The sequence below is a fragment of the Gigantopelta aegis genome, chromosome 9 (genome assembly GCF_016097555.1).
Source record: "Gigantopelta aegis isolate Gae_Host chromosome 9, Gae_host_genome, whole genome shotgun sequence".
Classification (NCBI taxonomy): domain Eukaryota; kingdom Metazoa; phylum Mollusca; class Gastropoda; order Neomphalida; family Peltospiridae; genus Gigantopelta; species Gigantopelta aegis.
The window spans coordinates 76,647,566-76,671,513 of NC_054707.1; the positions used below are offsets into that span (position 1 = coordinate 76,647,566).

Sequence of the window (23,948 nt, forward strand, 5' to 3'; positions counted from 1 at the left end):
GATGGGTTCGTCATGGTGAGGGTAGCATCTCTGGTGGGTGGACAAGACTATCTCGCAGATAGCTTCAAAGTTGATGAGCTGTGCATTGGCATAGTTTAAGGAAAAACCTCGCACCTTGCACACTTCTGAGCCTTTATTGGTTCTGTAGCCATAATTTTTTGGACCACCAGAAACAAATTTGGTGATAAACTGGCCATCCAATTCGTCAGTCAGTTCTCCGAGATAATTTCCCAGAGGGGGCTGATAGTCTCCAGGTCTTGCCAAGAAAATTACCGAGTCCGTGTCGTAATACAACACACATTTTCACCCAGCTGTTCCAACACACTGTACAACTTCAATATTGCTCATGAAGTGGTAAACGTTGCCAGAAAAACATTGGTTTTTAAATATTCTGGGATGAAGGTGGACTCGTGTTGATATTCAAGCTGCAAAATGGTTTCTGTCAACACGTGGAAATCGATGATGTCTTTGGTGGGATTTGCCAACATCTGGAAGAAAACGTCTGCATTGTTTTCGTGGATGAAGGCAAGACTGCTTCATATTCAGACGTTGACCATATTTCCCCCAGAAACTGTTCAGACACAGTTTAGCCAGTGAACGAAGTCCCGGATTCTTTGTGATTTTGTTTCGGTCCAGCTGTACGCCCTCTTTGTCTCTGTACTGGCTAATATATGTGTCTTTGTCTTCCTCAGTGATGCACCATTCGGGCCATCCACTGGCTTCTTGTTTTAGCTTGAGAAAGGTGTTTATGTACTCGGCAAAGAGACCGCCATCACGTGTTGTTGGATTGTACTGTGTTGTTTCAGGCCAATGGTAGACCTCGTAGACTCTGATGATTTGGTACCCCTTTTCCGTGGCTTTAAGAATTTCTGGTATGCACCAGGTTCCAATGATGTTCCTCTCTTCATCCGAATGATGGCATGGTGTTTGTAGTTCCTGATCCGAACAGGTTCTGCACAAAGGAAATTTGAGTTTTCCATTGGAACGGCAAGGCAGAACAGGATGGTACAGTTTTCTAGGAGGGGCAACTTTCACCTTAGCGATTCCAACGTATTGATGCAGTGGCTTGAAATCCTTGTGTATGCTTTCAGGATGTCCTACGGGATACTGACAATATCTGTTGACCCAAGGGTATAGAGACGTGAAATCCACGTACTTGACTTCTTCTCGTTCCTTGACTTTGTAGTGTAGCGTGCTGGCATTCGTTCTTCCTCCAAAGAATGAGTCTTTGGGATTTAGTCCGTCTTGAAGATCTAACGAGTTCACAAACTGTGACAGATCTCGGTTGGATTTCAGAAGATGGTTAAACTCGTGTTCCCAGATTTCGATGACTTTGTATCCTTTCACTTTCAGTTCTTCTCTCTTTCTACAGGTTAGGGCATACAGTTCTTCAATGGACTGACTGGTTCTAGGATGGATGGTGTTAGAACGCTCGTGTCGGTAGCAATGTCGACAGCCGTGCCACAAGCAGCCATGGAACTCAAAGGTTGTGTTCGTCTTAGCACAGAAACCATCCTGTCGGTATTGAGTTCCTGGTACCAAATGTTAACCTCCATTGAGTGCATGCTGTATCTGGTACTTGTTCTGATTTTGGTGTTAAAACCCATTCCAATCACTGGATGGACACTGCTGAACTGATGGATGTACCCCTCACTTGGAACTTGAGCAATGGGACTGGGTACAGTTTCAGACTGGAGGATGGTCATCCCACGATCTCTCAACTCTTCCGTCAGCCATAAATCAGGTTTCACCTTTATGGATCCATCCTATCTGACCGTCATCCAGTCTGTGATTTTCTGGGCGTCTGCAAGTTTGACATGCTGATGTTTCTTGAGACATTTGCTTTGAAAGATGCCCATACATACCGAGGCAATGGTGATGTACTGGGCAAACGGATCGATGCCATTGATGTAGGTGACAGCTTTGGTATCGAGGTCCATCTGTTTTTCACCAGTGGCTTCAAGCATCACAGCTTGAAATTTTAAGCAGGCTTCTCTGAGAACAGCGACGTCAGAGACACAGTATTCCCTCATCTCTTTCTGAAAGTTGAACATTCCCTGTTATTCAGTATGCCACTTCAGAAATGTTGATCTCTCCTTGGATCCCATGTAATTGGCACCATACATGTTAGGTTCTGGAAACGGTCCACGATAATTTTGGTTTTCTAGGGTGTTAAAATAATGGGGAAAGTATCCCTTCTTCAGTTCCGTCAAACCAAATGCCTTGGGGAAAGCAGCCAGCTTCATGGGGAGAAAATTCAAGCTGTCAATAATCCTGATGTTAAGTACTCTCTCCACTTGCAGGTACATGATTTTTGATCCATTGTAAATGATTTTCTGTTGATACATCGACTGGTCAGTCATGTATTCCAGAAGAAAGTAGGCATCGTAGGCCTTGTTATTATGGGCGATAGCCGTGACATCTTTGTGGTCGTCTTGGAACAGCCATTGGCAAAACCGAATGTGGGCTCCATCCTCTCGAAAGATGACTTGTCGAAATCCACAGGTCTGCTCACATGGTTCCTTCAGGTAATTCTTCTTTTTGTCACGTTTGTTACAGCATGGACACCTTGACCCGCATGCATGACATTTGTGCCACCAGGTACTTTGGCACGTGTTGTTGTTTGCCACACCACGATTGCTGGCAATGTTGACATCGAGACTGATGACTGCAGTCGTCTCCTGCACAGGTTAGGCAGACTCCACTAGGCAGGTAACCTTACTGGCATTGAAGTAATTCATCCTGGCGGCATTCGAAATCGTAAAAAATTAATTTTGTGTGGACGTCAATGTGTTTTTTGGCAGGCTGGTAGCAAAGATGACCTTGGTCCACATAGTTGTTACAGCAGGGGCATTTCTATTCCCCACAGATGTTGAGTTTAGGATCCCTCTCGCTTCTGTCGAGCATCTTTTTGCAGATGGTGCATTTCCAAAAACTCTCACACTTGGAGGGGATGGTGTGTCCCTTCTTGTCTTGCTTTTGTTGCTTGTGACGTTGAAAGCATTCCGGCGATCGACAGGTCACGTGACAGTGACGGCACGACATCTGGACTTCGGTTTCGGGACAGTTCTGGCTATGGTATACGATGCAGGTTAATGAGCACGAATGATGTGTATTGTCGTTGTATGGTTTCAAACAGTGTTGGCAAAAGTAGAACACCGAAAAAAATCCAGTGATGTTGACAATGGCGTGAAAATGGGGTCGTGGCTGCTCCACAAAGTACAGAAAGAGTCTGGGTGCCTGTGACATCTGGTCACCTACTCGTAGAAATTTATTACCCAGTTCGGCACTGATCACGAGGATCTGACATCCCAAGACTTGTTCAAAGACAGGGATGTCATTCAAGTTACATGGACGATTGGTGGGTACTCATGCCAGTTCACACAGTTTCACAGCCAGCGTCTTCTGTTCTCTTTCATTCTTATTCCTCAAGTGTTTGAAATATGATATTGGACATTTCTTGTGATGCATGATGAAATCGATGAGCGGCATTTTGGGGTAAGGACCACCCACGAGCTCTTGCCAATCTTTGCTTGAGATGCACCGACTTGAATGCTGAAAGATGTGTCCAGTGGTAAATCTTCGTTGCTCTGGAGTACTTTCTCGATGTGTCCCAAGATGACGTCAGCATTCAGTTCGGATAGTGGTTGCAGGGGTATGATGATCGGTGAATTCAGGGCATCGTGATGGACAATCACACGTCCAAGGTCGCTGCCTTGTCGATCGACGGTAGCTTCTTTGAGAACGTCTTCAAACATGTCATGCAAATCGTGGTGTAAATCTTTGAGTTTTTCCCTTTCCACTGCTCGTCAAACTTTATGTCGTAGGTCGCGTCGTCTGCCGATGTTTTCTTGTGTGTCCTCGTACTTTTCTTTGTAAACACGTAGGGAGTAGATGGTGTTTCAGTGGTCACTGGAGCGGTACACATTGGATATTTTGCATGGTTACCCCCTGCAATTTTTGTTTTAGAAATTGATTTTATATATAAAAAGAATGTGAAATTTACAATTTGAATGTTTACTCTTCCGGCAGGAATTTTTTATTTTACTTTTTATTTACAGCTAACATTTCTCACTCACAATTTTACAGTGTAATCAGTGTGCTATGTTTACTGATGCAGCGATTGCTATAAATTACTTAAGAATATTTCCCTTTTTCAAACAAGATACAAACAATTCATTAGAACCTTGCGATATGGATGTTATTTCAGATACACTTACGATTTTAGCAGCAAAAGACTATGAAAACAAACTTAAAATGAAATGTAAGTCACATTTAAGCAGTGGGCGTGGAGGAAATAATTTGACTGTTTGTGGATGTGTCGAGTCCAATCCAGGTCCAACTAGCATGAAACCATTCCCCGAAGCTTTCTATGACAATGAAACATCAGAAACTGACAAATGTCGAATGCGTAAATGCGTGACCTGTCCTGATTTCAAGCAAATCAGCCGCCAGAAATGGCGTTCTGTTACAGGAAGAAACTCCAAAGTTTTGCATTTGCCAGACAATCCAGATGCACTTTCTGCAATCAAAAGACTCTTTCCTATGTACAACATACATGTTCTTGCTTTTCCAATATCAGTCTGTCCATCTTGTCTAAGAAATCTGGTCAATCCAGACTCCAAACACAACTTCTCAGAAAAACGGAAGTTCCAGATTAAAGAACAGCTGGAAAGAGCATTAGATATTCGAAAAACGAGATCTGAACAAACAGATCCCACTTTAATTAACAGTCCTTCATGCATTATCAACAAGAAAGATGCACCTTCAAACATCAACAAACTAATATCTCCGCAACGAAGAAAACGCACTGTAATAAAAACAAAGTCTTCAGCAAGTATTAATCTTGATGATGCATTTGCAATGAGTTCTGCAATGAGGTCCACAGGAAGAGGTTTAGCCCGTGGTTTGGAATCACTTGGTCTTCGTGGTCTTAGTGTTCCATCAGGAGCAAACTATAGAAAACATAAATCAAAACTCAATCAAATTTTTGCCAGCAACTTTGAATCAGTGGACTGTAATCTTTCACCAGATGATGGTGCTGCCATAATGTGTAAACATGTTGCAGGTTTTTTGGAAAAAATTACTGCAATTAGAGGCAAGCAAAAGAAAGACGTTGCCTTAATAAAGTTTAATGTTGATGGGGGTCGTGGTTCTCTAAAATTGTGTGTCCAGGTTATCTATGCTGATGATCCTGTTCTGAGGAAAAATGCTACTGAAACAGAACGAGCTGCATATGCCAAAGAAAATGGTGGTGTATTTGATACAAGTGTTTGTCGGGTGTTCATTCTGGGACTGATCAGTGGAGCGAAGGAAACTTTTGAATCAACAAAATTCCTTTGTGATTCGCTAATTGATTTGGATGATCTGAAGTCTTGTAAATGCTGAGATTGTTGTGCCAGTAGACATAAAACAAGGTAATAAAATGGCTGGAATTGGAGAACACGGATCTCTTCGACCCCTTGTCTGGTGTCTGTTCTCACCCTGGAAAAACCATTCCAAACCAGAAGTTGCTCGTACAGCACTCACAATCATTGCTGATAATGAAGCACGAATCAAAGAGGAACAAAAATGGCCATGCTGATCCAAAAAACTACAACAGCGTTCATACAGCTCCTGTGAATTTTATCAGACAACATGGAGATCGTCCACTTCTTGATATATTTCCACCACCACAACTTCATTTTAATCTTGGAGTTGTAATAGCCCATGATGAATTTTTGGAGAAGCTTGACACTGAATTGACCAACAAATGGCTTGCTGCTGTTGGTGTGAACAGAGATGTGAAACGTGGTGGAAAAGCTTCTTTTGCAGGGAATGCATGTCACAAATTGGCCAAGTCTACAAACAAGCTTACAGCTCTGCTTCCAAAGCACCCTCAGAACTTGTCAAGTTCAACTTCCAAACAACTATCTGTAAAATCAGAAGAATATCGGTATGAAATTATTCGGCAACTTATTGCATCACTTTCTAATCACAAATTAGTGGCATTTCCTGGTATATTAATGACGGAAACAAACCAATGAACTAAAATACTTCAAATAGCAATTAAAAACAACTGCCAGAAATGTAAACAATAATATTTTGAATTTCATAGTATTTTAACATTTAGAATCAATATCTAAAAAGAAAACTGCAGGGGGAAACCATCTGAAATATCCGATGTGGGTAGCAGCAACATCATTCCTCCAACTTGATTGATGGTACTCTGGCGTTTCAATGGCGGCTCTGACGATGTAGATGGCAGTGGAGGTAGTGGCGACGATGGTCTCTGTGCACACTATTATATGCTTCATTAGATCGGGCATTCTTCTGAACGTGACATTGCAAAACGAACATGGCAGACCTTTCCCCTGTTTAACGTACAATAGGTTCTTCTGGTTGCCATTCCCCGTCGTCAATACAAATTCTGGCCAGTTCGTCACACAGTTTGATCAATTCGTCGTATTCCTCAGGTGTTAAGGGAGACCATAAGTTTTCAACCTCGGGACCCGGAGTCTCCAACGCAGTGACTTCTTCTGACTGTTCCATCTCCATCGCAGCGGCTTCTTCAGATGGTTTAATTTCCTGACTAGTAGCTCTACGAGTTTTAAATTCACGTATTCGTCGTTTTCCAGCCTATATTGCTTAGCCCAGGCAAACAAGTCATCGCTGCTCGTGAAGGAATCCACCATGGCGTTGATGGCAAAGCGGTCCATCTAAAAAACAAAATACAGGCCTATAGGAGAGGGGGGTTCTTCTTGGTCAGTAGTGAGGGGCATTATTGAGCAAAGACCCCCAGGATTTTTTTTTTTTTTTTTTTTTTTTTTAACATTTAAAAATAACCCATTGGCGCCCTTACTGGCTCGTATTGTGCAGATATACGTTTTTACATTAGGTCAAAGGTTTTGTCATACATCAGACCTAGTGTTTCGCATAAAATAGTACATTATATATTATGTTCATGCTATGAACAAAATGTATGATTGGCGAAAAACAGGTATCTTTCAGATATAGATGTTTATTTGTGTGACGAACAATTCCTTAGAAATTTCAGATCACAAGGTTAATATTTATATACGTGCTTATTCACGTTGTCACCTTAACTATCAGGGTGTGTGTTAACTTTACGCCATCGAGATCAGTAATAATAAATTTTAAATATTCTTTTATTTCAAAATCACAATCTACTGAATGTAAAACAATTGTTTTATTATATAAACACTATGAAAGGGGATTGTTTCAGTGAACTGTTACAAAGTATAACATGTGACACGCTTAGCACTGATAGCAGTCAGAGACGGATCCATGGGGTGTGTAACCTGAGGGGTGCTGTCGAAGTACTGTCTTCTTTCTGAGGGGTGCTGTCGAAGTACTGTCTTGTTTTCTTTTCTTTTTTTTCTTTTTTTTTTTGGGGGGGGGGAGGGGCCCTGATCACAGGGACCATGGTTTACTCGCATTTATTATAATATTGTAGAGTATTACAGCAAGTTTGTATTTTCTTTATAAATAATTTGTCCCCTCCCAGTTGCTGCTTGGAAAGTGTAATTATGGGAAAAAAAATCTCATTTGGTCAGGGAGATTCAAGGTTTCTAGGTCATTGACCTAGTTCCTCAGTAGGTTACTGGAACAATGAAGGGTATAAATTCGCAACCATTTTTTGTTACAACAGATCAACAATGACACCTTCAGTGACAAGGCGTAAGTTTAAAAAACAATTATTTGTGATCTATATATATATATATATATATATATATATATATATATATATATTACATTTTCATCAACTAATATATAAAGAAATATTTACTGATTTGATTCTTTATTTTTGGCAAAATTACAGTTAGGTATATCATGTAAAATTTATCATTTTAAAATCAGTATTGTTTTGTTCCAGTACAAATTATTTTTACATCAAAAGTGGAGTTTAAAAATCCCATTCACGTTAAAAGTTATAAATGTCTTTTCTTTTTTAGAATCGACCAGTTTGACCTCGAGGGGTTACTCAACGAGTGGAGGTAAGATTTTTGTTATAGCTCACTATCGTCATAGTTGATTTTTTTTTAAATTTTACACCATGTTTTATGTTCCACACGGCGATGTTCGAAAGGTTATTGATACAATATACACGGCTTTTTGAGTTACGACAATTTCGAAAATACCCTACGACATTTACCGCAGGCACTTACGACGGATTTACGACATATCGTAGCTAAGATGCCTTCGAAAATACGTACCCTGGTACTTTCAGTTTATGCCTCTGTATGTACATCGTGGTGCAAGACTAAAACATATTTCTACGAGAATGGCGAAAAAATTACAACTCCCTTTTGAGGCACCTTGTTTGCTGTGATATGCATCCCACAACACTGGATGATGATGATGATGATGATCCTGGACCCGTATTTATCAAGGAACTTAAGTCAGCTAAAATACTTAAGTTTTTTACGATTTTGACTTAAGTTCCATAAAAAAAAAAACTTAAGTCATATTTATCAACCTACTTCAGAGTGGTCCGTTTTTGACAGAACGTTTTAGCCACCTGCCGACTAGACTTACGTTTTTTTAATCAACTTGAGTCAATTTGAAGATAAAATGGCTGCGAGAAGTTTGCCACGATATTTTAATGAAAGGAAGTATTGAATTGAATTGATGTTTAACGACACCCCAGCACAAATAATACATCGGCTATTGGGTGTCATACAATGGTAAAAATAAAAGGTTAGGTTAAAAACAAGGTATAGAGCTGTGCGGTGGTACATGAAATTTGAAATGTTAAGTCAAAGCTGTACAAAATAATACATATCACATTTGTTATAAAGGTAAAATTCATGTTACAGATCAAATATTACACAAAAGTAAATATAAATTTGGAATAAAATCCAGTTTCTTTTAAAAACTTTAGTACAAGTTCAGGGTGGAATCTAAAGGATTCCACCACATCCCTTGCTTCGAATATATCGTTTCTAGTCTGGATCAGATTATTACACTCCACCAAAATATGGTGCACCGTCAGTGTACACTGACAATGCTCACACTGAGGTGGAGGATCCTTCTTGAGAATAAATGAATGGGTAATGTAAGTATGTCCGATGCGAGCACGACACAAGACTATTTCATCCCTTCTGCACCGCCTATAGGAGGACTACCACTCTCTCAGGACTGGCTTAACAGAATGAAGCTTGTTCGCGACCGCACCGTTCCAATCATCTTGTCAAGTAGAAAAGATATAATTATTTACGTGATGTTTGAGATCACTATAGGGAATACCAGCATTGGTACGTGGCAAAGTCAAGCAGACTTGACAGCACAATCTGCCTTTTCATTGCCTCTGATGCCAACATGACTGGGTACCCAACAAAACACAATATTCTTATTGTTAATAGATAAAAAGACACACTTTCGTATCAGCATCCCAATTAAGGGATGTTCCAGCTTCATATATTGTAAAGACTGGAGATACGAACGTGAGTCGGTATAGATTATAAATTTAGAGGAGCTAGAGTTTTTGATTTTCTCTAGGGCTTTAATAATTGCCCAAGTTTCAGCACTAAATATAGATGCCAAATCAGGCAATCTCATAGAGATTATTTTGTCTGATGGAAAAACTGTGGCACAAGCCACAGAATTCCCATCCCGCGACCCATCCGTGTAAATAGGGATGTAGTCACAGTATTTTTCTTTTATTTCCATAAAATATTGGTTATAAATAATTGGATCCGTGCGATCTTTCTTCAGATGCACGAGATCCAACACAATTTTAGGTGGTTTTATGCACCAAGGTGGCAAAACAAAATATGAAGGTGTTTCCAAAATGTCTGAAAGATCATGTTGGAAGCAGATAAAAGCTGCCTAATGCGAAGACCAAATGTGCAGATTGCATTTGGCTTCGCATCAAACAAGTTCATAAATCGGTTGTCAAAGATAGCGTTATGGGTGGGGTGTTTTGGCATCGACTTTATCTTGGTAGCATACTGCAGACACAGCTTTGCACGTCTAGCACCCAAACTAGGTTCGTGTGCATCGACGTACAAACTTTCCACAGGAGATGTTCTGAAAGCACCAAGACAAAGCCTAAGTCCCTGGTTGTGTATGGGATCAAGCATCTGCAAGTAAGTCTTGCGTGCCGACCCATACACAATAGAGCCGTAATCTAGTTTAGATCTAATCAAAGATCGATACAGTCGGAGCATAACCTTACGGTCTGCTCCCCACTCTGTGCTGGCAATAACTCTGAGAATAGTTAGGGCCTTTAGCCCTTTCTTTTTAACATATTTTAAATGAGGTATGAAAGATAGCTTCCTGTCAAATATATACATTTCCAATATATTTAATAGCCTGCACTACAATTCATGCCATCCGCAAACTTTTGTGTGGTATACAGCTATACTTCCCCTACATATGTGTCAAAGAGTATCCAACTTCACTGAAGCAATACAGTTGCTTTAATGCTTCAATAAACCATTACTTAGCTCATAACGTTGTACAGTTTATATATGTAATGCATTTGTGTGTATATGCTTTTAAATGGGGTCCAGTGACCTTGTGCCTTTTCTGTAAGGAAAATCAGGTGCATACCCCTTGGATTATTGTTTAAATGTTTTATCATTGTAATAATGTCAATTGTTTTATATTTATAGATCTTCCACAACTTGCTGCTGATGTGCATAATGAAGAATGCACCAATGAAGCATCGGTTCCATCACCGATGGAGAACCCTCAACCTGAATCAGGTCACAATTATGCTACTTTTAATTTAAGTCTTTAATATTAAGCAATATATTAAGATGGTTATCCTCCACCCCAGAGTAAGTCAGTGATTGATATGTAAATGGGCTATCTGCATCCAATGGTTAATTTCAGCAGCACAACTCCACCACTCCCAGTGAGTGCATATCTTGGTAATAGTGAAATGGTGCTATTCAGTGTCAAACCTTGTATATTCTTAGACTTATTTTTAGATAACTTACACCAAATTATAACTTGTAAGACTGAAAGTTTGTTGAGAAAGTTGACATTGTGTAACATTAACATTACTGTACCTGAAATTAACATCACCATACTGTTTGTGGTATATATTTGTATTCTTTAATTCTTATACTTTCATGGCAACAGTTTTCTTACTTCATTTCAATTTATCTATTGTGTGACTTAACTGTTGTCATTGTGTAAAGGTAACATCACATAACATGTTTTATTTTTAAAGCAGCAGCTAAAAATTCAAAAAAATATAATTGAAAATATTTGAATATTTAAAATTATTTGTGGCATATTACATTTTGTGTGTTACAGAGTAGTTGATTGTAATTTGTATTGTGATTACAGCTACCTCAAGCGAAGACAACACAGTTGTCAGAAATGAAGCAACTGCAGTGGAACATTCCATGGGTAAATGTTTTACTGAAAACATGAAAATGTGCATCAAACCCACCACAAAAAAATATTTTCATTCATCTTCTTGGTCTATATGGGGTTGACAATTAACTTATAAATAAAGACAGGATTCTGTAATATATTGGGTTAACAATGAAGCTTGAAATAATTAGTAAAAAGGTTCAACGGTAAAAATATTTTTAATGAATGAATGTTCAACAGCACCCCAGTACGAAAGATAGTAGGTACTATAGCATAACAATAATATTCATTGACAACTGCAATATAACAGCATACAATCACCAGGTTATGAATATGTAAATATTACATTTCAAAATACGAACTAGTAGGTACTATAGCATAACAATAATATTCATTGACAACTACTCAAAAGAATTTAAGGGTCAAAAATGTATAACCAAATAAGTTTCAGAGTGTATTAGATTGATGATGTAAACTACACCAAATTTTTTATTTATTGTTCCATATTTACAAAAAACCACAAAAAAACGTCACTGTATACAAGAAAGTCACATGACATGCTGTCAAAGTTGAAGGTTGTCAAACATGGATTTTACACATTAGAACATTCGTTTAATAGTGTGTGAATCCACCCCTGGCGCGAATACACTCGACACATAATTGCCTCATGCTGTTGATCAGACGTCAGAAGAACTCTTGGGGAATGGCCTGCCACTCTGCCATAAGAAGTTGACCCAGATCATGAAGGTTGGCCTGAGGGGCATGGTTATCCCGAACTCTCCTGCCTAATTCGTCCCAGGCGTGCTCTATTGGGGCCAAGTCAGGCGAATATGCTGGCCAATCCATCCTGGCGATACCTTGTTGTCTGAGAAAGTCCGTTACCACCCTAGCGCGGTGGGGTCTGGCATTGTCATCCTGCAGAACTGCCCCACCGCCAATCTGCTGAAGGCCTGGGAGAACCAACGGCCGGATAATCTCATTCAGATAGCGGATTCCATTCAGATTGCCATCCACCACATAGAGGGGGGTCCTGTGGTGGATAGAGATGCCGCCCCACACCATGACGCTGCCACCACCGAACCGGTGACGTTGTCTAACGTTAACATCAGCGAAGCGCTCCCCAGGACGTCTGTAGACACGAACCCGACCGTCGTTGAACTGGAGACTAAACCTGGACTCATCAGTGAACATCACTCGACCCCACTGAACACGTTGCCACCGCAGATGAAGCGTGCACTAGTGACGTCTGGCCGTTCTGTGACGTGGTAGGAGTGGTGGTCGAACAGCCTGACGACGGCAGTGTAGATTATTGGCTCTCAGACGATTGCGTATGGTTTGATCAGACACTCGAGTTCCAGTCGCAGTCCGCAGATTGTCACGTAATCGGCGTGCAGTGGTTGTGCGTTGACGTAGAGCCATATAGGTGATGTAGCGGTCCTCTCTATTTGTAGTGCTTCGGGGTCTTCCCGAACGTGGACGATTTCGAACAGAATTCGTTGCTTGGTACCGTTGCCACAGTCGGCCAACGACACTCTGACTGACACCAAGTCTCAGAGCAACATTTCTTTGCGTATTGCCATCCTGAAGCCAAGCAATAGCCCTTCCTCGATCTTCGATAGTCAGTTGAAGTCGTACCATTGTCGAATTTGGAGTGTGCACCGTACACGAACGCAAGCTCCAATTATACGGAAATTCAGCATTGGGAACATGGAATACACGTGCAAAGCGTGCAAATGATTGATTGATTGAATGTTTGTTTAACGACACCCCAGCACAAAAATACATATCGGCTATTGGGTGTCACAAATGGTAAGTATATGAACATATTTATATATGAACATATTTATATAGACTCATGTAAAACCACAGTGTAAGGAGTTGTGGGGGGGGGGGGGGGAGGGGAGTATAATACAATATATAAAATCAAGTTGAAGTATATCTTAAAATTTTGTATAGAAGTCAAAGTGTTTTAAAAACTTTACAATTAACATTGGATGGAATTTAAACGATTCCAAAACATTTCTGTTGCCAAATATATCATTTCTTGTCGGCTTGAGATGATCACACTCCACCAAAATGTGCCGCACAGTCAGTGTACACTGACAGTGTTCACACTGAGGAGGAGGGTCCTTCTTTAAAATAAATGAATGCGTCAAATATGTATGGCCGATGCGGGCACGGCATAAGACTACTTCATCCTTCCTGCATCGCCTGTAGGATGACTGCCACTCTCCCAGGACTGCCTTGACAGAATGAAGCTTATTCGCAACCGCACCGTCCCAATCATCTTGCCAAGTCGAAAAGATATATTGGTTAATATGAAATTTAAAATCACTGTAGGGGACACCAACATGGACACGGGGCAAGTTCAAAGCAGACTTGGCAGCAACATCTGCCTTTTCGTTACCCCTAATGCCAACATGGCTGGGTACCCAACACAGTATAACATCTTTATTGGCAATTGATAAAAAGACACACTTTCGTATCACCATCCCAACTAAGGGGTGCTCCAATTTCATGTACTGTAGAGCTTGAAGACACGAAAGTGAGTCTGTAAAAATAATATACTTGGATGCATATGAATCCTTAATCTGTTCCAGGGCTTTAATGATTGCCCAAATTTCAGCAGTAAAGATTGATGCTGAATCGGGCAATCTCATGGAAATTATTGTGTCTGATGGAAACACTAGCACAAGCCACAGAATTCCCATCCCGTGATCTGTCTGTGTAAACAGGAATCTAATCACAGTACCGCTCTTGGATTTCCATGAAATGTTGTTTATAAATAACTGCATCTGTGCGATCTTTTTTTAGATGCACAAGATCGAATACAATTTTTGGTGGTTTGATACACCAAGGTGGCAAAATAAAATATGAAGGCGTTTCCAAAATGTCTGTTAAATCAATGTTGGAAACTGATAAAAACTGCTTAATGCGAAGACCAAATGTTCGAATCAAATAACTTCATATATTTATTATCAAACACCGCATTGTGTGCAGGATGTTTTGGCATTGATTTAATCTTTGTAGCATACTGCAGAGAACGCTTTGCACGTCTAGCACCCAAACTAGGTTCGTGTGCATCGACGTACAAGCTCTCCACAGGAGATGTTTTGAAAGCACCAAGACAAAGCCTAAGTCCCTGGTTGTGTATAGGATCTAGCATTTGCAAGTAAGACTTACGTGCTAACCCAAACACAATGCACCCATAATGAAGTTTAGACCGAACTAAAGATCTATAAAGTCGGAGCATAACCTTTCGATCTGCTCCCCATTCAGTCTTGCCAATAACCTTTAAGATATTGAGGGCCTTTAAGCCCTTCTTTTTCACATACTGTAAATGAGGAACAAAAGATAGCCTCCTGTCAAAAATAACCCCCAGAAATTTGGTCTCCTCCACAACTGGAACCGGAGTTTTGTCCAGAAACAGCTGTGGATCTAAATGGTGACCTCTTTTCTGGCAGATATGCATACAGACTGTTTTTGACTTTGAGAATCGAAATCCATTGTCAGTTGCCCATTGTTGAAGTTTATTCAAACAAAGCTGCAACTGACGTTCAATGATACTCATACTGGACGACCTGTAGCAAATCTGAAAATCGTCGACATATAACGAGCTATCAACGCCAGGTTTTAAACACTGGGTGATGCTGTTAATTTTCACGGAAAATAAAGTTACTGACAGGATGCTACCTTGAGGCACACCCATCTCTTGGGAGTGAGAATCGGATAACGTAGATCCCACTCGTACCTTGAAAGACCTATTCTGTAAGAAATTTGAGATAAAGGCAGGCATACGGCCTCTTAGGCCCATGCCATGGAGGTCTTTCAAAATCCCATACTTCCACGTGGTATCATAAGCTTTCTCGAGGTAAAAAAAGACCGATACCAAATGCTGGTTATGGATAAAAGCATCCCTACAAAACGTTTCAAATCTAACAAGATGATCGACCGTGCTACGTCTAGGCCTGAACCCACATTGCACGTTAGTAAGCAATTTGTGGGACTCAAGATACCAGACAAGTCTACGGTTGATCATTCTTTCCATGGTTTTACAAATGCAACTTGTCAAAGCAATAGGGCGATAACTGGTAGGATTTGTTGGATCCTTACCAGGCTTAGGAATAGGAATGACAATGGCTTTTCTCCAATCAGAAGGAAAGTCACCCGAAATCCAGATTTTGTTAAAGATATTTAATAGAACCATTAAGGATGATTCAGGTAAGTGTTTTAAGAGTTGATAATGTATTTCATCTGGTCCTACCGAAGTATCATGGGCTCTACGTAGAGCGTCCTGCAACTCCTCCAAAGAGAAGTGCCTGTTGTATACTTCAACATTTTCAGATGAAAAGTTAATAGGTTGCTTTTCAGCTTTATTTCTGACACATGTAAAAGCATCTGTACTGAAAGAAGAAGAAGAGTTATGAGAGAAATTGTCTGCCAATGCATTGGCAATGTCACGATGAGACGTAACATCCGTGTCATTGACAGACAAATGGCGAACTGTGTTATTGGATTCTTTTCCCTTGATTTTACGTATCCTATTCCAGACAGATTTCACAGATGTTTGAGAAGTCAACTTGGAGACATAATTTCTCCAAGATGATTTCTTACTCTGTCTGATAGTTTTACGAGCCTTTGCCCGAGCAATGCGATAACTATTCAGGTTATCCCCGGTAGGTTCGCGTTTGAACCTCTCGAGGGTCCTGTTTCGCTCTTTGATTGCATCTTTGCATGTCTCATTGAACCATGGTTTATTGAAACGCTTCGGTACTGCCGAAGTCTTAGGAATAGTTTCCTCTGCAATATCTTTCAAGATGGAGGTGAACAAAGACATGGGGTCATGGCAGGTTGTTGCAGTCGAGTGCTGCATAGATGCCGAAATTGATCCCAGTTTGCCCCTGTCAACTTCCATCTCTGAACCTTTTCAAGTGATGGAGGCCCATCATTCTCCAAAATAATTGGAAAGTGGTCACTACCACAAGGGTCTGGACAAACTTTCCAGGAGAAATCAAGACAAAGTGATGGACTACAAAGGGTTAAATCAATGGATGTGAAAGAACCACTTGCAGGATGAAAGTATGTATGGCTTTTATCATGAAGTAATATTGAGTCATTTTTGAGAATTAAGTCTTCTAATTGTTTACCTCTAGTGTTTATGTCATCGCATCCCCACAAAGTATGGTGAGCATTAAAATCTCCCATGATAATAAAGGGAGTAGGGAGTTGATCAAGAAGACCTTGAAAGTCCCTAGTGTTCAAATTGTAATTGTTTCGAGGGGGTAAATAAACTGAACAGAGAGTAATAGTTTTATGAGCCGTGACCTATACAGCCACAGCTTGTAAATTTGACTTCAGTAAGACTTCACTCTGGGGAATGTTTTCATTTACAATAATGGAAACTCCCCCAGACGCTCTATTTTCAGTTTCTTGACATTTATGGTAGAGATTAAATCCTCTGATGTTAATACTGTTAGTATCCTTCAGGAAGGTTTCCTGAAGACACACTGCAAGAGGATTATAGTTTTGAATTAGAAGACTTAATTCATCAAAATTGGGCCTAAGCCCACGACAGTTCCACTGGATTACTTTATTTTCCATCGGGAGGAAGTATGGTTTTTATCTTTGGCTTTGCTGGTGGTCTTTGTGATCGGCAATGATCTGGGGATGAAATCTCCATATAATCATCACCGATATCAGCCAAAGTTTCATAAATATTGCTGATCGGGACCGAACGTAGTTCGATCTTTTTCAGCCTACCAGACAGTACTTCTGTAGCTTTCTTAGGAGATTTCTTTGTGTCACTGCCTGTCTTAGGGAGACTAGTGCTCGACCTATTTGGGGGATTCTTAGAATCCAATGACACTTGGGTTTCAATTTGTTTGTGCTGGAGAGTAAATTTTTCTTTTTGTGCTGCTTTCTGCACTTGTTTTTGTGCCTTCTCAATGTCAGACAGTTTTTTGTACTTGGCTTCGTCACAGTGCCAGGTGAGGTCTGTGTTGACCGCAACACTTTTAGTGGCGACTTTGGCAGCAGCTGCAGCTGCATATGACTTGTCAGCCACTGTCGGTGTTGCTGTCTCCACCAACCTCCTGGCATCCGTGAAGGACAGTTTATTTTGTACCTTTACCTGTTGAACTCTTTTTTCCAGCTTCCACCGCGGACACTCTCGCGAGTATGCGCAGTGATTGCCCTTGCAGTTGAGACAAAGTATATCGTTCTTACATGTCTTGCTGTCATGATCAAACAGACCACAACGAGCACATGTAAGTTTTCCACGACATGTGTTCTGACCATGGCCAAATCTCTGGCATTTGAAGCAACGCAAGGGGTTTGGAATAAAGGGCTCAACAGGAATATTAAGGTAACCGGCTTTGACAGATTGAGGAAGGGTAGGGACGTTAAAGGTGAGGATACAAGTATTCGTCGGTAACAAGTCATTGTTTCGACGAACCTTTATCCTCCTCACCGCAGTAACACCCTGAGAACTTAAATTTTCGCAGATTTCGTCTTCAGTAACACCTTCCAAATCTCTGCATCTGATCACTCCCTTTGACGAGTTGAGGGAGGTATGCGGAGTTACCTTAATCGGCACGTTACAAAAAACTGTTGACTTGAGGAGGCAAGTTGAATGCTTGTCGGTTGAACATTCAACCAACAGCCCATTTTTGATTTTTTTAACAGATTTTGGCTCACCAGCCAAGCCAACGATTGCCTTTTGAATTGCAAAAGGAGATAGTTTATTCAAGGTCCCATCATCAGTGGAGCTGATGACGAGAAACCTTGGCCAATGTTGTGAAGAAATCACTTTGGATTTCTTCACATTTGTTTTTGATTTCATGGACTCCTCGTCCGAATGAATGAATGAATGAATGAATGTTTAACGACACCCCAGCACAAAAAATACATCGGCTATTGGGTGTCAAACTATGGTAATGCAAACAAATAAATAAAGTGATGACCAACACCAATATAAAAATTCAAGGTTTAAACAAAAAACAGTGTAAAGAACTGTGCAAAAATACAAATACAAATATCACAGAATTTTACGGACACCGAATTTTACTCCAAACTTCAATTTGTGCTGTATTGGCCATTCTCAAAGAGAATGTTACACCCCTGCACCACGGTGAGGTTACAGCACACGCAGGGGACTCCTCGTCCGAAGACAAGAAGTCCGAAACTTCGGTGTGGACCCTTTTGAGGGTCCCATCTGAATTTGGAATTAATGGTTTAGCCATATTTAAATGAAGAAATGTTCATCAACCATGCCCCCCACCCACCACCGAGTCCAACAAAGGGACATGGTGCTGCGGATAACCAGCAGACAGCCATGCCAGGGATACATGGTTGATATACTTGGGCAATAAACAAACAATAAATCACCCAATTGACCCTAGCCACCGCTTCAAGAGCAACACATACAAACGGTAAAGCAAACAATGTTTGTTCTTGACTGTATAAACAAAACAGAGGTTGTTTTCTCTAGAGCATGGCGTGACCAGCCGATTGATCAGGTCGGGCCATTTTTGACCTCCCGTCTACATGAACTCCGGGCCAAAGTGGTGTATTGTCAATGGCAATATACTCGGTTGCAGACATTAACCATAACTCAACCACCAGGATCCCATCATCCACTTCACGGGTCGCACCTCACGGCAAACAAGGTGCCTCATACGAGGAGTTGTGCATTTATTGGCCATTCTATAAAAGAATGTTCACCACGAAGCGCTTTGTGAAAAAGCAAGTTATGGGCACTTAGCAGACCTTTCGCTTTCGCCCTAATTTACGTGCAAATGTAAGCATGTTTTCGCCATTAGAACTAGTCGACAGTGTCAATGACAGTGGATTTTAATTCATTTATGGGTTGCTTAGACCCACTTTCGTCAAAATGGAACAATACCATGCGTGACATTATGGTCTAGCTAATATAATTGACATTCAGAAAATAATGTCGAAAATATCGTCTGACCCTTAAATTCTTTTGAGTAGTATATTACATTTCAAAATACGAACTAGTAGGTACTATAGCATAACCATAATATTCATTAACAACTGCAACATAACGGCATACAATCACCAAGTTATGAATATGCACAAGTATACTGCCAGCAGACAACAAAATGTTCAGAATTTCACAACAAAAATTGAGCTTGTCCTGAAAACAAATTGAATTTTGACAGTTATCCAACAACTATAACTTTATAACTACTATATGTAGTAATAATATCCCTGCAGTATCTCTAATTATTTTATGAACAGTAAACATTTAACACTGAGTATATATATATATATATATATATATATATATATATATATATATATATAGTAAATAGATGTTTTTATCATATGCTTACAGGTACTTCAAGGAAAAATAAAGTGGAAACATCCACAGGTAAGGTATTTACTTTGAATACTTCTAAGTAGACTACCACAGGGATTGTGCCTATCTTATCTTTGATACCGCACCAGGTTCAGGGCTTGGAATACAAACTTAAATATGGCAGTCAGGCATTGAATTAGGTTATTTTTTTTTTTTTTACAGTTTCAACCAGATTCAAGAATGACTTTATTTTGATATTTTGGGATTTCATCTCATAATATAATGAATATGACCCAAAATCTGGTGTTAATGGAGGCACAAAATCATCATAAATCTGTATCCTATCTTATTGTATACTCCATTTATAGCCATTACTTCCACAGTTCTGCATTAAGTGAACATTAATTTGGTGTAATATTAATTATTGGACATAAACATAATGATATTTAGTTTTAAATGTTTCCTTTCTGCAGGTATTTATGATAAAATTCTGAGTGTGGAGGAGAGGAAGCTTCAAGTGATGGAGACGTTGCTGATGGAATTGGTCGCAACACAAAAAGAACTCGTCTCAATAGAAAGAAGAAGGCTGGAGGTGGAGGAAGAAAAATTGAATTTATTAAAAGAACAATCCAACTTGTCAATTCCATCAATTATACAATTTTAACCTTTTAGCATATAATTTACATAAACTAAAATACTAAATAAACAATGACGTAACTTAGGTAAGCAAGAAAATTGAAATAAAATTTATATACAATGTCAAACAGTAATAATAATACATATATTTATTATAAAAATATAGCACAATTTTGATATTCACAAATTTGTAAATACAGTGACATATCTAGGGTTTTGTGAAAGGGGGGTGGGGGGGGTAGGGTTGGCGGCATTGCACTGGAATATTTGTACTATTGTTGGTAGTGTTTAGTTTGTCACAAACAGATGACATTGATGCGTAAACCCATAAAACTTACCTTGGTATGTAACACTTTTGAATGTCTATGTTTTTTTATATAAATGTATTTATGGAAGTTATTTATATTTAATGAAACACACAAGAATGAAAGAAATATATCTATGAACAAAAGGGGTTTTGTGATTCAAAAATAGAAGGATGCCAATGAAGCATTACTTTATTGGGTCATAAGATATGTGATGAAATCTTAAGGCTGTAGGGAGGGGTAGAAAAACGTATGATATTACAGTACTATAGGGTCTGATTCTTGTACATTAAAACAAAAATGACATTATAAATCTTTTTCAATTAAAAAAGTATTTCTTGGCTTTTTTCAATATGGCTTGGGTGTAATTACCTCCCTTAGACCTCCCCCAAAGTACGGTTCCACCCTTGAATATAATGCTTATTTCTGTACAGATAATCATAAAAATGTATTAGAAAATTTTAATAACATGAAGGAAATATAACACATTTGCCTCAAATGCCTAAAGTATTGGATATGTTACATTATTACATTAATAAAATTTTATGAAAATCCAGTAATCTACATAGTGTTAAATATAGACTAACATGTATAATTTGAATCAATATGATAATGTTTTGTATTTATTATGAGTACTTGTGAACCAAAGAGTTAATACAATCCTTGATCAAAATATAATTCTTTGTCTTTAACTGTTGTTGTGTTTTTACTCTTACATGATCCTAATGCCTTAAAAGAATTCACCAATCACATTCCTGCGAACACAAATTCCATCGCACACTGCTGGACCATGGTAGTTGACCATGTTATCAACATCATCATCTTCATCTGGTGGTGCTGGCAACCTCAGTCCAATGCAGTAGTTATGTAGTTCATAACGAGTATGCAATGATCAATATTACGATGATGATGTTGATGCAGAAGTTTATGATCTATCATGGGGAAATATGTATTCAGTCATGTCATCGACAGCTATGTGCAGTATGGTTTCAATTACAGTTCAGTGGTTACAAGGTTGGCATGCCTTTACGGTGAGCATATTAAGGTGAATATAACTCACTGTCTGACTGAAGGGCCCACAAAGTGTACTTGTGAGCTAGCATGCATTCATGATAATGATTTGAAACATGTTTGATTAAACAAATAATGAAAACAGTGTTGATGAAGAAGAGGTCTTATATTATACCCAGAGTCTCCTAAAAGCCATCCTTCTGGTGCCGAGTGTTCCAGGGTATAACCGATGTTACTGTTGCTCAGTATGAATGAATCATGCGTTGATCCTGGTCATTTGCAAACAATGTTGATGAATCTGGAAAAATAGCTTAAATGAGAGCATTTAAAAAAAAAATGTAATTGTCAAATTACCAATATGAATATTTAATTAAGTAGTTTATCATTCAATGTATGAAACAATATTTAATGAGATTGTTTTGATGTATGATAAGATTAATTCATACATTCTATAAATAAAGAAATATATTTTATATGATTATAATTATAAAACGAGTGAGAATCAACAATAATAACAATTAGTACATGACATTTTAACAGCCTTTTAAGTGCAAAGAAAGTAAATGGTAGGCTATAGATACTTTTTGGGTTTGTTTGTGTTTTGTGGTTTTTTGTTTGTTTGTTTTTTGTTTGGGGGGGGGGGGGGGGGGGAGGTTGTTGGTAAAATGGACATATGGTTGGTTGACAGTGATTATTCCAAGAATTTACCTGTAAATTATTCAGAAAATGTATTTGATTATGAATAGTTTACACATTTACTTAGCATTTGCTATACTTTAATAAAAAAAACCATAACTCATTCCAAAAAAAGATTCTGTGATTCTGTGTTTACTTTTTATTTATACAAAGTTTCTTTAAATTTTTAATATACCAGTATTAGGTCATTTCAAATATTAAAATTGTCAATTTGCTTTGCTTCAGTAATATTTCATTTATTTAGGCTTTTTGATGTATTATTTAGTCCGTCGCATTCTCCTACAAAAATGTAGGTTTTTGGGGTGTTTTTTAAATATAATTTCAGCTTTATTTGACATTGGAAGAAAAGTAAAAGTATTTTAGAAAATATATTAGAAAAAAAAACCCCAAAAAACCCCTATTTTTTAATTTTTCAGTCCAATTTAGAAAACAATCGGGTCAGAAATAAATAACTTATAGTAAATTACACATCATAATAAAATGTCTTGGGACGGACTATAGGTGCATTTCACATTGGACCACCCAGTGCACCACACCTGGTCAAAGGTCGTGGTATGTGCTTTCCTGTCTGTGGGAAAGTGCATATAGAAGATACCTTGCTGCGGGTTTCTTCTGAAGACTACGTGTCAGAATTATAAAATGTTTGCCATCCAATAGCCAATGATTAATTAATTCATTTGTTCTAGTCATGTCATTAAACAAAACAAACTCTATCACACTGGAGGGCCTTCTTCTACAACCCCGATCAGGCCGCATTATGTCGATTGGTTAATTTTCTAAAATAGGTGGCGTAACAGTCGAAGATCAAGGCTAAAATTCACTGGTTTAAAGTTTTTACGGCAAAACAGTTCGAGTTTGGGACATATTGTGAGTACTTTTGTTCATGTTATCAACAAATTTTAATTACCGAAGATCGGGGTCACATATGCCCTGTATATTGATTGCATGGTAGCCCTTTCTACACACATACGCGACTTCTTCATTAGTGGGTGGCCTCATAATAGGAATTAGTGTCCCATCAATACATCCCAAAACATCGGGGAAACCGGCAATTTCATAAAATCCCTCTTTAATTTTTCTCTTTGAGGTTAGATCATTTGGGAATTTTATGAAATCAAGGTGGCGACAAAGAGCATTAATGGTCGCGGTTACTGCATTCGACACGCTAGACTGCACGACGCCGTGAAGGTCAGCAATTTCCGATTGAAATGAAGCCTTGCCCAGAAATCTCAATGTAATCAACAGCTGCAGTTCGGGGGTGAGGGGACACGAACGCTGTGTTGGGCGTACTAAGTCATCTCCTATCATGACCAATAGGTGAAAAATTGCATGGCGTGGAATGCGATATCGTGATACAAGTTCATCGTCGTTGATAGAGTCCAAAAGTCAAGTGCGATCTCGAAAAACTCTCGGTTTGGGGACTGTATCTTCGTCATTATCGTTCACTGAGACTTCAGAGTGGTCCGTTTTTGACTGAACGTTTTAGCCACCTGCCGACTAGACTTACGTTTTTTTTAATCACCTTAAGTCAATTTGAAGATAAAATGGCTGCGAGACGTTTGCAACAATATTTTAATGAAAGTAAGTAAGTTTTGAATGTTTATAACGATTTTGATATTTGTCCACTGATTCGTAGGAGTCGG

The 23,948-nt window shown here is 39.1% G+C and overlaps 2 protein-coding genes across 2 annotated transcripts; both read right to left on the reverse strand.

The window, feature by feature from the left end:
* Positions 1 to 420: 420 nt before the first annotated feature.
* On the reverse strand, positions 421 to 2,054 carry LOC121381770. The gene is made up of 2 exons (XM_041511121.1): positions 1,776 to 2,054; positions 421 to 1,515 (listed from the first exon to the last, which is right to left on the reverse strand). Exons 1-2 carry the CDS (start codon positions 2,052 to 2,054, stop codon positions 421 to 423), a joined length of 1,374 nt encoding a protein of 457 aa, XP_041367055.1.
* A 19,451-nt stretch (positions 2,055 to 21,505) lies between these two features.
* On the reverse strand, positions 21,506 to 23,699 carry LOC121380453 (putative nuclease HARBI1). The gene is made up of 2 exons (XM_041509269.1): positions 23,213 to 23,699; positions 21,506 to 21,907 (listed from the first exon to the last, which is right to left on the reverse strand). Exons 1-2 carry the CDS (start codon positions 23,611 to 23,613, stop codon positions 21,883 to 21,885), a joined length of 426 nt encoding a protein of 141 aa, XP_041365203.1. The 5' UTR covers positions 23,614 to 23,699; the 3' UTR covers positions 21,506 to 21,882.
* Between the last annotated feature and the right edge of the window lie 249 nt (positions 23,700 to 23,948).